Source organism: Elephantulus edwardii, unplaced genomic scaffold, assembly GCF_000299155.1.
Source record: "Elephantulus edwardii isolate Elephantulus edwardi_28Jun2011 unplaced genomic scaffold, EleEdw1.0 scaffold00212, whole genome shotgun sequence".
NCBI classification, from domain to species: domain Eukaryota; kingdom Metazoa; phylum Chordata; class Mammalia; order Macroscelidea; family Macroscelididae; genus Elephantulus; species Elephantulus edwardii.
The window spans coordinates 4,218,346-4,232,360 of record NW_006399962.1 but is presented as its reverse complement, the minus strand read 5'-3'; the positions used below and the strand labels follow the sequence as shown (position 1 = coordinate 4,232,360).

Below are 14,015 nucleotides of genomic sequence, written 5' to 3'. Positions count from 1 at the left end.
GGTACTGACATTGGGGTTGAGGGGAAACTGAGAAAGATGGGATAAATTATGTATACTGCATTGAAATAGATGAGAGAGCGTACTGTTCAAAAGAGATATGTGAGTAGGTATTATTGTCATGACAGGGGTCCAGAAAGAAGGCTACATAGTGGAGTGGACTTGGGGAGAGGGATTATATAAACTTTCCTTAACCAGTGAACGTCATTATCCATCATGTTCATTTTATTATTATTTCTTGTGCATGTACCGTCAAATCAGGTCTGACTGGTACAGGAGGAAATTGTCGCTCCTTCTCCGGCAGAGCATCTGGTGGATTTGAACACCTCTGGGATTGCAGTACAGCTTCTTGCCACTAGGCCACCAGAGCTCCCATCATGTTCATTTGTGCCTGGTGTGGGCTTTGTAGTTTGATTTGGCTTGCGCGTCTGTATGGCCCAGGTCTCCAGAACAGGAGCCTCCAGAGCATTTACTGACCAGGTGAGTGAAGGTCGGCTTGGCCAGATGGTTCTCTCCCTGACAACACAGAGAAAAACCTATGATAAACATCAATGGTAGACAGAAGGGTCATGGGGTGGGGGGCGGCTAGAAGGCTAGCCCTCCAAGCCCTGGAGTCCTCTGAAGACCGGGTAGGTGACGCAGATGTGGACGCAGAATGAAACCTTTTTATTTTTTTAGGTCCCCTTTTTTGTGTTTCTTTTTTTTTTAAAAAAATATTTATTATGTATTACCGCCAAATCAGACCTGTTACAGGAGGAGATTGCCCTTCCTTTTGCAGCACGGCATCTGGTGGATTCGAACTGCACACCTCTGGGACTGCAGTGCAACTTCTTGCCACTAGGCCACCAGAGATCGCGGAAGCCCCCTTTTTGAGAGCATGGCGTCTTCCGGGGCTTAATTCCAAGTCGAACAGGTTTATCCTATAGAGGGTTAATCTTTGGAGGCAAGGATTCTGGGGCTTCGTCTGACATACTTTGGACATGTTGCCAGAAGGGACAGGTCCTTGGAGAAGGACATCTTGTTTGGGAGGGTGGAGGGACAGCGCAGGAGGGGAAGACCCTCTATGAGGAGGATTGATTCGGTGACTGGGGTATTCGGGGTAGGTGTGTCGGAGACAGTGAGATTGGCACAGGATACATTAGGGTTTAGGGCTGTTGTACACAGGGTCGACTCGATGGCACATAACAACAACTCAACATTTACTTTAGCGACATTAAAGACAGGAATCACAGAACTTTGTAAAGTACTGCTTCAAGTAGCCCAGTAAATGGACGGCTTCTGGGCTTATCATACTTGATAGTCGTTTTTTGGGGGAGAGGAGGGCACTTTTTCTACCAAACCTTGAGAGGACGCTGGAGAGACCTCAGCTTTTGTCCCTCAGGCAGTTGTTTCCCAATAACTGATTCCTATCCCTCATGCTGCAGTATTCAGCCTTTCCTCCGAGTCTGGATTTTCTTACCAGTAGACCCAGAACAGCACCTCTCCAAGGGTAAGGGGCCCCGTGGAACTTTCTTTTTTTTTCTCTATAATTATATTTTATTAATTTTCATAAACATTTACAGAGATTTTGGGTTTCCATTCATTCATTGTTGCACTATTCTCTCTACCCTCCTCCCAGTTTGTTCTTGTCCAAATGCCACAGTGCTTGTCAAAGCCAGTTCTGATTAATCTTCTTTGTCAGTGTGTCCTTTGCCATTCCCTATCACTCCTCCCTGAGAGAGACTTCACCCTGAGTCATAAGGAAAAGGGGATGGTGTATTCTCTTAGCTACTTCCTGCTGAAAAGGGACGCTGTGGGTTTCAGGGTGAAGATCTTCTCTCACTACTCTAAAGGGCCCCTTTGGCAGTAGGAAACACATAGACTATTATGGAGATTGATTTTGGAATTTAGATGCACTCTTATTGATTGTGCTTGGCCGTACATGTTCATATCCATGAAGATGTATCATGGGGGTGTTGCAACCTAGAAGACACAAATTTGACTAACAAGTTATAAGTACATGAGTCTAAAAGTATGGAAAAGTAAAAGAAAAGATTCTTTCATTGTTTTACAAACCCTCCCCCAGGTCCCCTCCACCATGTAGCCCTCGCTCTAGTCTCCTGTGATGACAGAAATACCTAGTTATATATCTCTTTTAAACAGTTTTCTCCCTCCTCTGTTTCAGTGCAGTATACATTATTGAACCCATCTTACTCAGTCTCTCCCCAACCCCAAGGACAGTCCCATTCTACAACAGTGGCATCATGTAATATTTGTCCTTTTGTGACTGGGATATTTCACTCAGCATAATGTTCTCCAGAGTCAACCATTTTGAATAATATTGCATGAGTTCCTTGTTTTTTAATGCAGCATAGTATTCCATTGTGCGAATATACCACAGCTTCTCTAGCCATTCGTTTGTTGATGGGCACTTAGGTTGTTTCCAACTCCTTGCTATTGTGAACAAAGCTGCAATAAACATGGGTGTGCATATATCTGCTTGGATGTCAGCTATGGTCTCTTCAGGGTATATTCCCAGTAGTGGAATTGCTGGGTCAAATGGTATCTCTATTTGCAACTTTTTGAGAAAGCGCCATACTGCTTTCCACAGGGGTTGCACCATTTTACACTCCCACCAACAGTGAATCAGGGTTCCAGTTTCTCCACAACCTCGCCAGCATTTGTTGCTTGCTGTTCTGTTAAATTTTGCTATTTTGACTGGGGTGAAATGATATCTCATAGTTGTTTTAATTTGCATCTCTCTTAGGGCTAGGGATTTTGAGCATTTCTTCATGTGTTTGTTAGCCATCTGAATGTCGTCTTCGGTGAAGTGCCTGTTCATATCCTGTGCCCATTTTTCTATTGGATTATTTACCTTTATCTTGTTGTGGTGCTCAAGTATTTCATAAATTCTGGATATAAGTCCCTTATCTGATATGTTATTACCGAATACTTTTTCCCAGTCAGTGGCTTCCCTTTTTACCCTGCTGGAGAAGTTTTTGGATGTGCATAGGGATTTGAGTCTTAGAAGATCCCATTCATCTATGTTATCTTCTCCTGGTTGTAGGTTCCCGTGGAACATTCGGGTCAGGGGTGGAAAGGTTATAAATTGCTTCTCGCCTTTCAGTTCCGGGACAGAAAACGCCCTCGAAAGAGCCAATGACCGTATGCCGCCTACCGCCGGAAGTCGCCGCTTCAGCGTCGGCCTCACGCCGGCGCACTGGAACTACAACTCCCGAAATGCTCCGCAGGCTGCCTAAATTAACCCTTCGGGGCCCGGTACTGCACTGTGCCCCGCCCCCTCCCTTTCCCTGGATCCTGCAGGGTGAGTCTTTGGGGTTTGGTTCAGGATTGTTTCTTTTCTTTAAGGTTGTGTGTGTAAGTGTGCATATGTATATGTGCGTATGTGTGTATCTGGTTCGGGTGTACAACCTGCGAGAGAAATTATTCCTGATTTTCTATAAAATGGGACAGTCTGCGGAGGTGAGCTTCAGCTACATTTTGCCATTAGGAGAGCCAGCAGCTACACTCCGTACCCTAGGCTCTAAGTAAAATCATTGATATTTTCCCTCAAATGCTGCCTAAATCATCCTCTTCTTTACTCCCTGGAACAAAAGCAGGCTGTAATCTTTCCTCCATTGCCCTCTCCAACTCCAACCCTTTTCTAGTGTCCTCTGCAAGGGGAACATACTTTGGGCGTATTGCCTGGAGGGACCAGTCCTTGGAGAGGGACATCATACTTGGAAGGGTGGAGGGATAGTGCAAGAGAGGAAGATCCTGGATGAGACGGATTGACTCAGTGACTGGAATAATGGGGGTAGGTGTGTCAGTGACAATGAAATTGGCTCAAGATAGAGCAGGATTCAGAGATGTTGAACATAGGGTCGCTATGAGTGGCAGGCGACTCAACGTCACATAACAACAGCCAGCAAGGTTTGTAACTTGGGCGTTTGATTCAGAGCTTTTATTACCCCTGCCCCAGTTTGGAGAGGTGAGTAGTCCTTGAGCCCATAGAATTCCCCTTCCATGTCCTCTGGATGAGGGGATTAGATTCTTTGCCTCCCCTTTCTTTTCCTCCTCCCGCTCCCAGCAGGTACCACCCAGCAGGTTCCACCCAGCAGGTTCACTAAACACCCCATCCTTTTTTTTTTCACCCTGTCCTTTTATTTTAATGGTCATGAGTGTGAGTAATGGAGATGGGTGTTAAATCTGACCTCTGTCCCCAGACCTAAAACAACACTGGGCTCTGCAGACTTTGAGGGGAGGGTGTCGCATCTCCTTTTCTGTTACTATTCTTTCTCTATATTGTGCACAGTCCAGTTCTGGGCTGGGCAGGGGGCCAGGGACTACAGGTGCTGGGGATTAGGCTGTGGGGTTAACTACCCTTTTTCATTATTCATAGTCAGAGGGGGTGGAAAAGTTGATTTTTCAATTTTGCTATCTGTAGATCCCGTAGATCCCACTTCAGCAAGGCTCTCCTCCTTTCCTCAGCCTTTAAGAGTCTAAAACTGCTAGGGGAGAAAGCTCTCCTCTGAGTTAGGGGCTGGAATGGCCAGATCTTTTTGCTTCATCCCTATCTCATTGTGCTGCTCTCTTTACGCTGGACGTTAACTCATGAGTCACATCAGGGTCAGTCTGGGGCTTCTTCTCCCAGCTCCCAGTGGCAATGTTTTTCCAGCTAACATTTAGGAAGTAGTGGAGAGAGGGGAGAAGACCTTGGGATAGGAGTTCTAAACCACAGGAGGTCAGAGGAGTGAGGGCAAACAGGCATCTCTCCTCTACCTCACTCTCAACAATGCCAACTGGCACTCTGCCGCTGCTACTGCCCCCGCCCCTTGACATCCCAGACTCCCTGGCTATTTAAACAGAGATGGGTGCCCCCATCGACACATTGTCCTTTGGCTATCGGACATCATGCCTCCCAAGAAAGATGTTCCTGTGAAGAAACCAGCGGGCCCTGCTACCTCAAAGCCCGTTGCGAAGCCAGCATCCGGGGCCCTTCCAGCCAAGGCCAAAGCTGAGCCAGCTGCCTCTCCAGCTCCTGAAAAACCCCAGGAACCCCCCCTTGATCTCTCCAAAGTGGTGGTGAGTCACCAGAAAGTAAGGGTACAATTTGGATAGGGTGGTATAAAGATAGAACACAACCTAGGGTATTAGAGAATATCCAGAAGGTAGAGCATTGATGAGATTGGGAATTCCCTTTAGTTCTCCATTTGGGAACATCCAGGTTTATGATTCTGTTGTCAGTGCTGTTTTGCTGTTTGCCCCCTCACCCATAGCATGTGTGTGTGTGTGTTTGCACAAACACACCCACCCATGTGCTACAAGTACTCACTGACTCACCTGTGTCAGTGGAGTCAGGAATTGTGAGCTGGGAAACATCTGGGTCTGAGGATGGCTTTTTCAAGGTGACTACAGGGAGATGCTGTCTGCCCCTGGCTGGCCATTCAACTCAAAAGCCATAGCTCGACCCAGGAGGGAAGGCTGGGGAGGACAGACTTGTTAGACAATCACAGCTGGGGGCCAGGGGTAAATTTAGCCTTTGTTCAGCCCCCAGTTATGTGAAGGATGCAAGGCTCAGGGCAGTAGAGGGAGGGGAACAGGTGGCATGGGATTAACCCTGTTCCCATGAAACCCTCCCCCTTATAATTCCTCCTCTTGGGATTCTCCCAAGGCCCAGAGCTGGGAATGGGACTGAGGTGGCTGTTCTCCCAGACTGGTCCCTTTGGGCCCCTCCTTAGAAGTAGCTGCCAGTTGGTTGGGAGGAGTACTAGAGAGGGATTTAATAAGCCCTGTCATCCCTCCTCACCTGCTCTTTTCTTCCACAGATCGAGTTTAACAAGGACCAACTGGAGGGTGAGGAGAAGCTGGTCCCCTAAACCCACTCTCTTGTCCCAAACCCCTATTCATATCTTCTTTCTATTCTAACCCAAGTCCTGACCTTGATGTTTCCCACACTAGTTTTCTTTGTGAGGTTAGCCCAGAGTTGCAGAACTTCCTTTCTGCTATGGATAATGGGAACTCCTGGTTAACAATGACCCATCTCTGTAACCTCAGAGTTCAAGGAAGCCTTTGAGCTGTTTGACCGAGTAGGTGATGGCAAGATCCTGTACAGTCAGTGTGGGGATGTGATGAGGGCCCTGGGCCAGAACCCCACCAACGCCGAAGTGCTTAAAGTCCTGGGGAACCCCAAGAGTGATGGTAAGGGGACCGTTGGAACAATGTGGGTTACCCATTTGGTGGTGGAACTCAAGAGTATTGGTAAGATTTAATGGATGTTCGGATGGGTCTCCGGACTACAAAAACACAAGGGGGCAGAAAAACATCTTGAAGTATTGAACATAATTCTGGAAATTTTCATGGTAGGGATGGGATTTGTGTCCTGAATGACACTGCAGTGACCTCCCCTTTACTTCCTTCTAACCCCAGAGTTAAAGTCCCGGCGTGTGGACTTTGAGACTTTCCTGCCCATGCTTCAGGCAGTGGCCAAGAACCGGGACCAAGGAACATATGAGGACTACTTGGAAGGGCTTCGGGTGTTTGACAAGGAGGGAAATGGCAAAGTCATGGGAGCAGAGCTCAGACATGTCCTCACTACGCTGGGTGAGGCAGGGACCAGAACTCCTGTGGGGTAGAGAGGATGGAGTTTGGCTTTGTGGGTAGAACCAGGGAAGGGGTTACTGTCTTCAGGTCATACATAGGCAGAGATTACTAGAAGAATCTGAAGGCTTTCCCTGCAGAGGCACAAGTGAGGGGGATACAAAGGGCAGAGGTAACGGGATGAGGTCAACTTGAGTTCCATTTTGGAAGAGCTACAAGTCTCTTAAAGGTCTGGAATTCAGTTTCCCCATTTGTCAGTTTTCACATAGAAAGCAGTTGCAGTAATACATGCAAGACATTATCATTATAAGAGCAGGGTGGCCTTGGGGGAGAAAGAGAGGTGCTTTGGGCAAGTTTCCAGGATGGGAGAAGAACCACCTGAAAGTGAGGTCTCAGTGAGGGAAGGAAGGCTGGGATGAGACGGTTGTGTGTGGAATTCAGGAGAGAAGATGACTGAGGAGGAGGTGGAGACTGTCCTGGCAGGACATGAGGACAGCAATGGCTGCATCAACTATGAAGGTGAGAGGCCAGAGGCTCAGAGAAGGGCCCAGGAGGAGGGGAACTTCCCTCTCACGATATGTGTGTGTGTGTGTGTGTGTGTGTGACTTGGGTCTGCGTTATCTAAAGTCTGAGTTTTTAAAAACATGTTTCTGAAGTCCATCTTGCCCCTTATCTCTGCAGCCTTCCTGAAACACATCCTAAGCGTCTGAACGCTGCAGGTAGGGGAACTCCCCCACCCCACTCCCTGCTCCCTGGAGAGGCAAGTCTTTCCTTCGCTCAGCCAGACCAGTGCAGCGGAGCGACTTTTCCTGGAGCGTTTCCGTATGAGCGTGGGGACCTGTCAGCTTTCATCTCTTCCTCAGCTCCCCTAGGGCCGGACAGAGGCCCCTTCCAGCACCTCACCCTACCCCACCCTGTGCAGGCGGAAGTACCCTTCGGCCACTTAGGAGGCAACCTATTGTTTCAAAATAAAGACAGTTCCTTCCTCAGCTTGCTTGTTGTTTTCTTCAGAGGTGGGACAAGTAGGGAAGTGGGGACTGCCTCTCTTTTCGCCAAATCGGAAACCCTTTGCGTTTTGCCCCCTCCGTTGGTGTGGCCTCCACTCCGTTCTGCGGTTGCTGGATCCCGGGAGGGTCCGCCCTGGATGAAAGCTCGGCCTCGGCTCCCGCCCATCTCATCGCCCATGTACCGCGGCACCGCCGAGGCTGCCTTTCTATTGGCTGAGTCCGCTGAGGGTGACGTCAGGGGATGTACTAAGGCTGGGTTGGGCCTGGAGTCGGAGCCATTACTGCAGGAACAGGTCCCGATACCTTAACGCTCAAGATGGTGGGGCCCGGGCCTGGCATGATGAGCGGGATTGGGGGCGAGAGGCGGGAAACCGGGAGAGGGGGCGAGAGGAGGGCAGGGAGCAGGGGCCTGGACGGACGGTAGGAGGGTTTGGAAAGTCTGGGGTTCTGACTACGAAACGCGTCCCCAGCATGGAAGAGGAGTTTGAGGTTCAGTTTGTGGGGCAGAAGCTGGGGGATTGGAGTTCAGGTGCTGACCGCTCCCCTTTTCTCTGAGTAGTGTGACTTCACCGAGGACCAGACCGCAGGTAAGTTCTCTCTGGCCCCTACTGAGGTCACCTTTAAGGAAAGGGACACTCTCTAACACATTCCCTTCTAGCGCCCCAAATGTCATCTCTTCAACATTCTCTAGGCCAGTACCCCTTGCTCTTTTCCATTCTCCATCTTCTTTTCTCATTCTTTCTTCCTCTCCTTCATTTCCACTCTAGATCTGAGCCCCAAGCACTGGGTGAGTTTTAGGTGTGTGTGAAACGTTTGGTCCTAATACCTGCTGTGTAGGGCATTTAGGGTGTATTGAGCTGCCTGTACTCCTCTATCCCTTAATTGGCTACCTCTGCATCTTCTCTCCTAACTGCCCCTCTGCCACAGCTGGGAATTGTAATGATGGTACAGAGCAACAATGATGTGTTATTTTGTGGAGTTAGTGGTAGGGGGGAGGTTGCTGGCTACCCTTTCTTTATGGGAAGGGTGGGAAGTGGCAGGCTAGGATGATCCCAGTCCCAGGCTGCTGTTTCCACTTCCTTATAAGGGCAGGGCCTAGACAGGGCGGTGGCAAATTCCTGCCCTGAGCTGTGTGTGAGGAGGCTGGGCCGTCATGCTGGAGGGATGTGTAAGAGGATGCTGCCCCTGCAAACTGAGAGCACGGGTGTCTTTATGTCGGACACCTGAGCTAATAAAAAAGGTTAACTGGATCCTTCTTAGCAGACATGGTTGTACAGGGGTACAGCTATCTAGTTTCCTCAGGATGATCAAAGCCGAGCGGGGACAGTGTGACCTGGAGGCTGTAGGGTTTGGGTTAACTATTTCATCACCAATGCTGACATTAATCTGACTCCATAGAATTTAAGGAGGCCTTCCAGCTGTTTGACCGAACAGGTGATGGAAAGATCCTGTACAGCCAGTGTGGAGATGTAATGAGGGCCCTGGGCCAGAACCCCACCAACGCCGAGGTGCTCAAGGTCCTGGGAAACCCCAAGAGTGATGGTGAGAGTCCTGAGAACAACAACTCAGTGTGGGAGGGCCCAGGTCTTCAGCTAAGAGCTTTCTTTTATCATAGGCTCATAAACTCAAGCAAGTCTTGTCTCAGCTAGCAATCTCATGGATTTGGGGTGGAAGGCTGACTATTCACCTGTTTTCTGTAATCCCCTCAGTCCTGAGAACACAAGTGACTTCCCTGGCCTAACATCCTGCCTGTCCACTTCCTTATGGCAGAAATGAATGTGAAGGTCCTGGATTTTGAGCACTTCCTGCCCATGCTGCAGACAGTGGCCAAGAACAAGGACCAGGGCACCTACGAGGACTATGTTGAAGGCCTTCGGGTGTTTGACAAGGAAGGGAACGGCACTGTCATGGGCGCTGAAATCCGGCATGTCCTTGTCACACTGGGTGAGACTTTGCTTTTGCTACTTTATGAGGCATCATCTTGATAGACCTGTCATCTAATTCCAAAAATGTTTTCCTTTGCAGGTGAGAAGATGACAGAGGAAGAAGTAGAGATGCTGGTGGCAGGACATGAGGACAGCAATGGTTGTATCAACTATGAAGGTAAGGGGCTAACTGGGGCTCTGGTGGAGGAAACAACTATGTAGGACAGGTCAAAGACAAGCATTTGGGGCTTTTCCCATCTCTGGACTTGAGCTCCAAAAGGAGCCAGGAGGCAAGGGGCAGGGCCCTAGCCCAGCCCAGGATTCGGGAGGTCAGGGAGTATGACAGAAAGGAAAGAGTAATGTGTGAAGGGTGGGGAAGGAATGGGAAGCAAAATAAATGGGATGTCTGTAACCCCACTGCCTGACCCCTTCACCCCATGTCTGTGTCGTGTCTTCACCATTAATGTCTCTTCCTTCCTGCAGCGTTTGTGAGGCATATCCTGTCGGGGTGACGGGCCCCGTGGGGCGGGTACGGCTCCTCCCAGCCTCTCTATCTAGTTGACCTTCCCAGTGTTTTTCTTCCCAACCTTTGCTCTCTAGTCTCTGCCCTTACCCTACTACCATCTGTCTTCCTCCTGGCATGTTTCTGCATGGAGCTGATGGGGGGGAGGAATTCCTCAAGAGGAAGACAGCTTGGGGGTATGGTACCTCCTTCCTTCTCTCCTAGAGTAGGGGGCATCTACGCTGGACCCAGGTTTTGCTTTTAGGGCCTTGGGTGCTGGTGTCTGGGAATTCTTACCAGCCTGTAATAGTTTTGCTTTAGGAAAGCCCTTTGGCCCCAAAACCTAGGAGGTTGGCACAAGGGAGTAGGTTGCCTGCCCTTTCTGCTGCTATAGCTAAATAGTCCTTTACCCTTCCTTCTGCTGGGTAAGCTTGGAGGTACCCTAACCCAATACTCTGTCCTTTCCTCCTGCCAGTGGCTGACAATAGCTGTAGGTGTAGTTGACAACTTTTCTGCCTCTGCTGTGTTCTTGCTGCTTTGGGTGGGGTGGGGGACTAACATCCTGTGGGAGGGGAGCTAGGGTCAGAGAGAACTGGTCAGACTCAAGGCTGGCTGCTGCAGGCAGAGTGCCTGTTAAGCTGCCTTTGTGTTCTTGTAGTTTCCTGACTCCTGGTGTACCCCCTCCCGACAGCCCTGCCTCTTGGCTCACACCATCTCATGTTTCCACAGAGCTCGTCCGAATGGTGCTGAATGGCTGAGGGCTGCCCTTCCTGTGTCCCCAGAGCCCTGTGCCTTCTCCTGTGCGAGACTGTATGTAGCCCTGAGAGCCGCCTAGGCTGTCACACACAGCTCCTTTCCCATCTTGTAGCTCTCGGATAATACTTGGCCAGCAGCATTCACCAAATAAACTTGCTGTCTATGCCCACATTTGGTCCTGTATTTCTTCATGAGCAGAGTGAAGGGGAATAAAATGAGCTGGTAATGGTTTCTGCCCTGAGTCAAGCCTCTAGGGCTGTGCATCAGGGATTAGAGAAAGGCTGATAAGAGCCTTTTTTTTTTTAATTTATTCCCCTCCCCCCTGATAAGAGCCATTTTGGCCTCACTCTTTCATACATGTTACAAAAGACTGCCCCTGGGAGGATAAGGAAAACCATAAATCCCTGTTCGGACCAAGGCTGCTAGTCTTTGTTCCATTCCATATCAGGTCATGTCTTCTAGTACTCCCATTTCCTTAAACCTAGTCTCCGCCCCTCCAAGCACAGAGGCCCTTTTGTGGGGAATTCTTGAGAGTCTACGGAAGCCAAAGCCAGGACCTATTAACCTTGCCTGAGTTAAGTCTATCACCTGGAGAGGCTGGTGACCAATAACAAAAGTAGGTGAGATGCCTCTGTCCCTCCTAATGAAGGAAAAAAATGAAGTTGTTACTTCTAGAAGCATAGATAGAATCTCCAGGTTTTGGATATGTCCACCCTAGGCATTAAACAGTTCTTTTTAGAATGGCTCCTGCACTAATGCATAGTATTCACTGCTGTGATGCTTTGCATCTCGTGTGGTGAGAGGGCCAGTGTGTAAGCTCTGTGCGGAGTGCCCTTGTGAGAGCCCACAGCCTGGCTCCCCCGCTTGATGTCTACAGGTAACAACACAGAAAGCATCCACAAGATGGAACTGAAAGCAAATTAATTTATAAAAAAAGAAAAAATTTACAGAAAATTTTGAACAGAAGGTGCCAAGACACAGGAAGAGAAACACTGGGACATGAGGAACAGAGGGATCTGTGGGAACAAGAACTGGGGTGTAGAGCCTGGAAACACATCTGCCTTCACAAGATGAAGAGGGGAGAGCTGGAACTGGGGGACAGGGTCACACCACAGGCTGAGGATGTGACTGGTGCCATCCTTTGCTAGAATTCTCCCTGCTGCCCCAGGTCCCAGTGTCTTCATCTAGAGATCACCCTTAGCTACTAGTCAAAGTTCTGATGCCTTGGTGGAAGAGGGAAAACGTTGAGGGGTTGACCAATGGGTCATTAGAAGAGCATACTTAAGTGTTTTGAAAATTTCAGGATTTATAAACATCTCTCTCTCTTAGTTTCCTCTTAATGTCTCCTAGAACCACTGATAGAGCATCAGGGAAGGAGAAAACAGCTTAGTGGCCTTTCTTCCTCTTACCTATGAGAGGAACCCCAAACACATTCTCCCCACCAAATTCACATAGATGCTGACAACGACTAAGCAGGTGGCTTAAAAACAAACACAAACTGACATTTAGAGGGGAAAAGACCAGGTCATTGGCTGAGTTGGGTGGGAGGCAACACTAAGGAAGCATGAAGAGATAGTACTGGAAGGGGTGGGTGTGGGGAGTTAGGGAGGTGACAGTGGCCAAGAAAGGGCTTGAGAGGGCAGATTCTGCACCTCACAGTATCCCTAATGCACTCCTGAGGCCTTAGTTCTCTTAAAATTACTACCACCCCTCAAGATAAGGTACATTATTTTTTAGTAGGTGAAGGGAATTCCAATGGTGTCATTTTTAATCTCTACTTTTTAGAGGACTTTTTTTTTTGCCTTTCCATCCATAAACAATGCAGTAGTTCTTTGGGGAGAGTGTCCCCTTAATTTGTATAAATACCTTCTTCCAGCAGGCCCTTTGAGGGCAGCATTCCCATCCTATTCTCTCTCCCAGACATTAGAAATAGCTGTTCAGCAGAAGTCCTTGAATAATCCAATATAAAGACACATGCCTTTGAGGCACCAGCAGGCATGATGGGGCTTTGGAGGGGCAGGAGCTTTCCTTATGTAGTGATGAACTCTCCAGGCTGGGGAGGGATCCCGGTAATAGGGGAGGGCTGTCCCTGGAACCTTGATCTCCATGAGGGAGGGGAGAGAGATGGCTGGCTGGCTCTTCACTGTGGAGGTGGCACAGGAGTGACTGTGCCGGGGCTTGGGGCTGTGGGGTCTGGAGGCAGCGGGGTGCCTGGGTCTGTGGAGAAATGGGAGACAAATTAGGTACTGGAGGAGGGAAGAGGGATTCAGGCCACCAGTCAACACAGAACTGGGCATGGCATGCAATGAGTGGCTCGATGAATGAGGTATCTACAAAGTACTTCCTCTTCCCTAAATCTTCCACTTTACACTGGGGAAAATCCATATATCCCTCATCACCCCCCTGCTCTGAGGGACCATTCTAAATATTTACAGGGTATACCCAGGTGGGGTGCTAGTGGGGTTTATGGCTGTGTCCACCGAAGGCATTTGAGTGTGACAGGAGCAAGCAAAGGAGATGCCAGTCATCATGCAAACAAGTAGCTAGTTTTCAAGTTTACAACTGAGATGCTTTGTGCCACAGGACTCCTCCATGACCCATCAGTGAAAGTGAAAGGCCCCAACGTCATCCCAGAGGTGGCAGCTGCCAGGCTGGGGGTGGTGGAGGATAGCCAGAGAGGCCCTTCCTCCTGTATTCTCATTTTACCAGAGTTCATAAAGGTTTGTGAAACTCCAGCACCTGACCTCTTCCCCACCTTCCCGCCATCCCTCTGGGTGGACCCCTCTCCCTCAAGCCCTTCTCCCCTCCTGAACCCTTCTCACCTGGCAGTGGGCTGGCACTGGGCAGGAGGTTGCCCTGAACAGCTGCCACAATGGCAGGGCTCTGGGCTGCGGCGGATCCGAGCCCCGGCCCGAGAGGCAAGGAGGATGGCATGGTGGTGGTCGCCGGCAGGTTAGGATGTAGAGGGTTTGCCATGGACACAGGCAGGTTAGGTGCGGGGAGAGTGCCCGGGGCGAACGGGAGATGGTGGTGATGCCCATGCAGGTTAGGAGGAGGGGGGAGGTTAATACTGATGGAGTCTGCTAGACTACCAAATGGGATGATGGATGGAGCAGGAGGAGGAGGAGGCGGCATGCCAAAAGGCAAACCCAAAGGAGCATTACCCGCCACGCCTGGGTGCCCGCTGCCTGGCACTGCCCCTGGCATCATTGAGGGAGGAGTTTGTTGGTTGGGAAACGGTGAGGGGCC

The 14,015-nt window shown here is 49.6% G+C and overlaps 3 protein-coding genes across 3 annotated transcripts in view; 2 read left to right on the top strand and 1 right to left on the bottom strand.

Moving 5' to 3' along the window:
* The first annotated feature begins 4,890 nt into the window (after positions 1–4,890).
* MYL6B (myosin, light chain 6B, alkali, smooth muscle and non-muscle) lies at positions 4,891–7,286 on the top strand. Its single transcript, XM_006897634.1, has 6 exons — positions 4,891–5,061; positions 5,805–5,832; positions 6,034–6,177; positions 6,406–6,579; positions 7,018–7,095; positions 7,258–7,286. The coding sequence occupies exons 1-6, from the start codon at positions 4,891–4,893 to the stop codon at positions 7,284–7,286; spliced, it is 624 nt and encodes a 207-aa protein (XP_006897696.1).
* A 503-nt stretch (positions 7,287–7,789) lies between these two features.
* MYL6 (myosin, light chain 6, alkali, smooth muscle and non-muscle) lies at positions 7,790–10,934 on the top strand. The gene is made up of 6 exons (XM_006897635.1): positions 7,790–7,902; positions 8,143–8,170; positions 8,982–9,125; positions 9,354–9,527; positions 9,609–9,686; positions 10,740–10,934. Exons 1-6 carry the CDS (start codon positions 7,900–7,902, stop codon positions 10,766–10,768), a joined length of 456 nt encoding a protein of 151 aa, XP_006897697.1. The 5' UTR covers positions 7,790–7,899; the 3' UTR covers positions 10,769–10,934.
* Positions 10,935–12,906: 1,972 nt separating this feature from the next.
* Positions 12,907–14,015, bottom strand: part of SMARCC2 (SWI/SNF related, matrix associated, actin dependent regulator of chromatin, subfamily c, member 2) — a 24,997-nt gene continuing 23,888 nt past the window's right edge. The window contains exons 26-27 of the mRNA XM_006897683.1: positions 13,589–14,009; positions 12,907–12,983 (exon numbers count right to left, since the gene is read on the bottom strand). Of these exons, the coding sequence (XP_006897745.1) occupies positions 12,907–12,983; positions 13,589–14,009 (498 nt within the window). The remainder of the gene's footprint in view (positions 12,984–13,588; positions 14,010–14,015) is intronic.

Excerpts from the sequence above, each read along its gene's own strand:
- MYL6B (XM_006897634.1), top strand. The coding sequence starts at position 4,891 with ATGCCTCCCAAGAAAGATGTTCCTGTGAAGAAACCAGCGGGCCCTGCT. Across the intron at positions 6,580-7,017 it reads ACATGTCCTCACTACGCTGG|GAGAGAAGATGACTGAGGAG; the intron begins GTGAGGCAGGGA and ends TGTGGAATTCAG. Across the intron at positions 7,096-7,257 it reads TGGCTGCATCAACTATGAAG|CCTTCCTGAAACACATCCTA; the intron begins GTGAGAGGCCAG and ends TTATCTCTGCAG.
- MYL6 (XM_006897635.1), top strand. Across the intron at positions 9,528-9,608 it reads GCATGTCCTTGTCACACTGG|GTGAGAAGATGACAGAGGAA; the intron begins GTGAGACTTTGC and ends TTTCCTTTGCAG. Across the intron at positions 9,687-10,739 it reads TGGTTGTATCAACTATGAAG|AGCTCGTCCGAATGGTGCTG; the intron begins GTAAGGGGCTAA and ends ATGTTTCCACAG.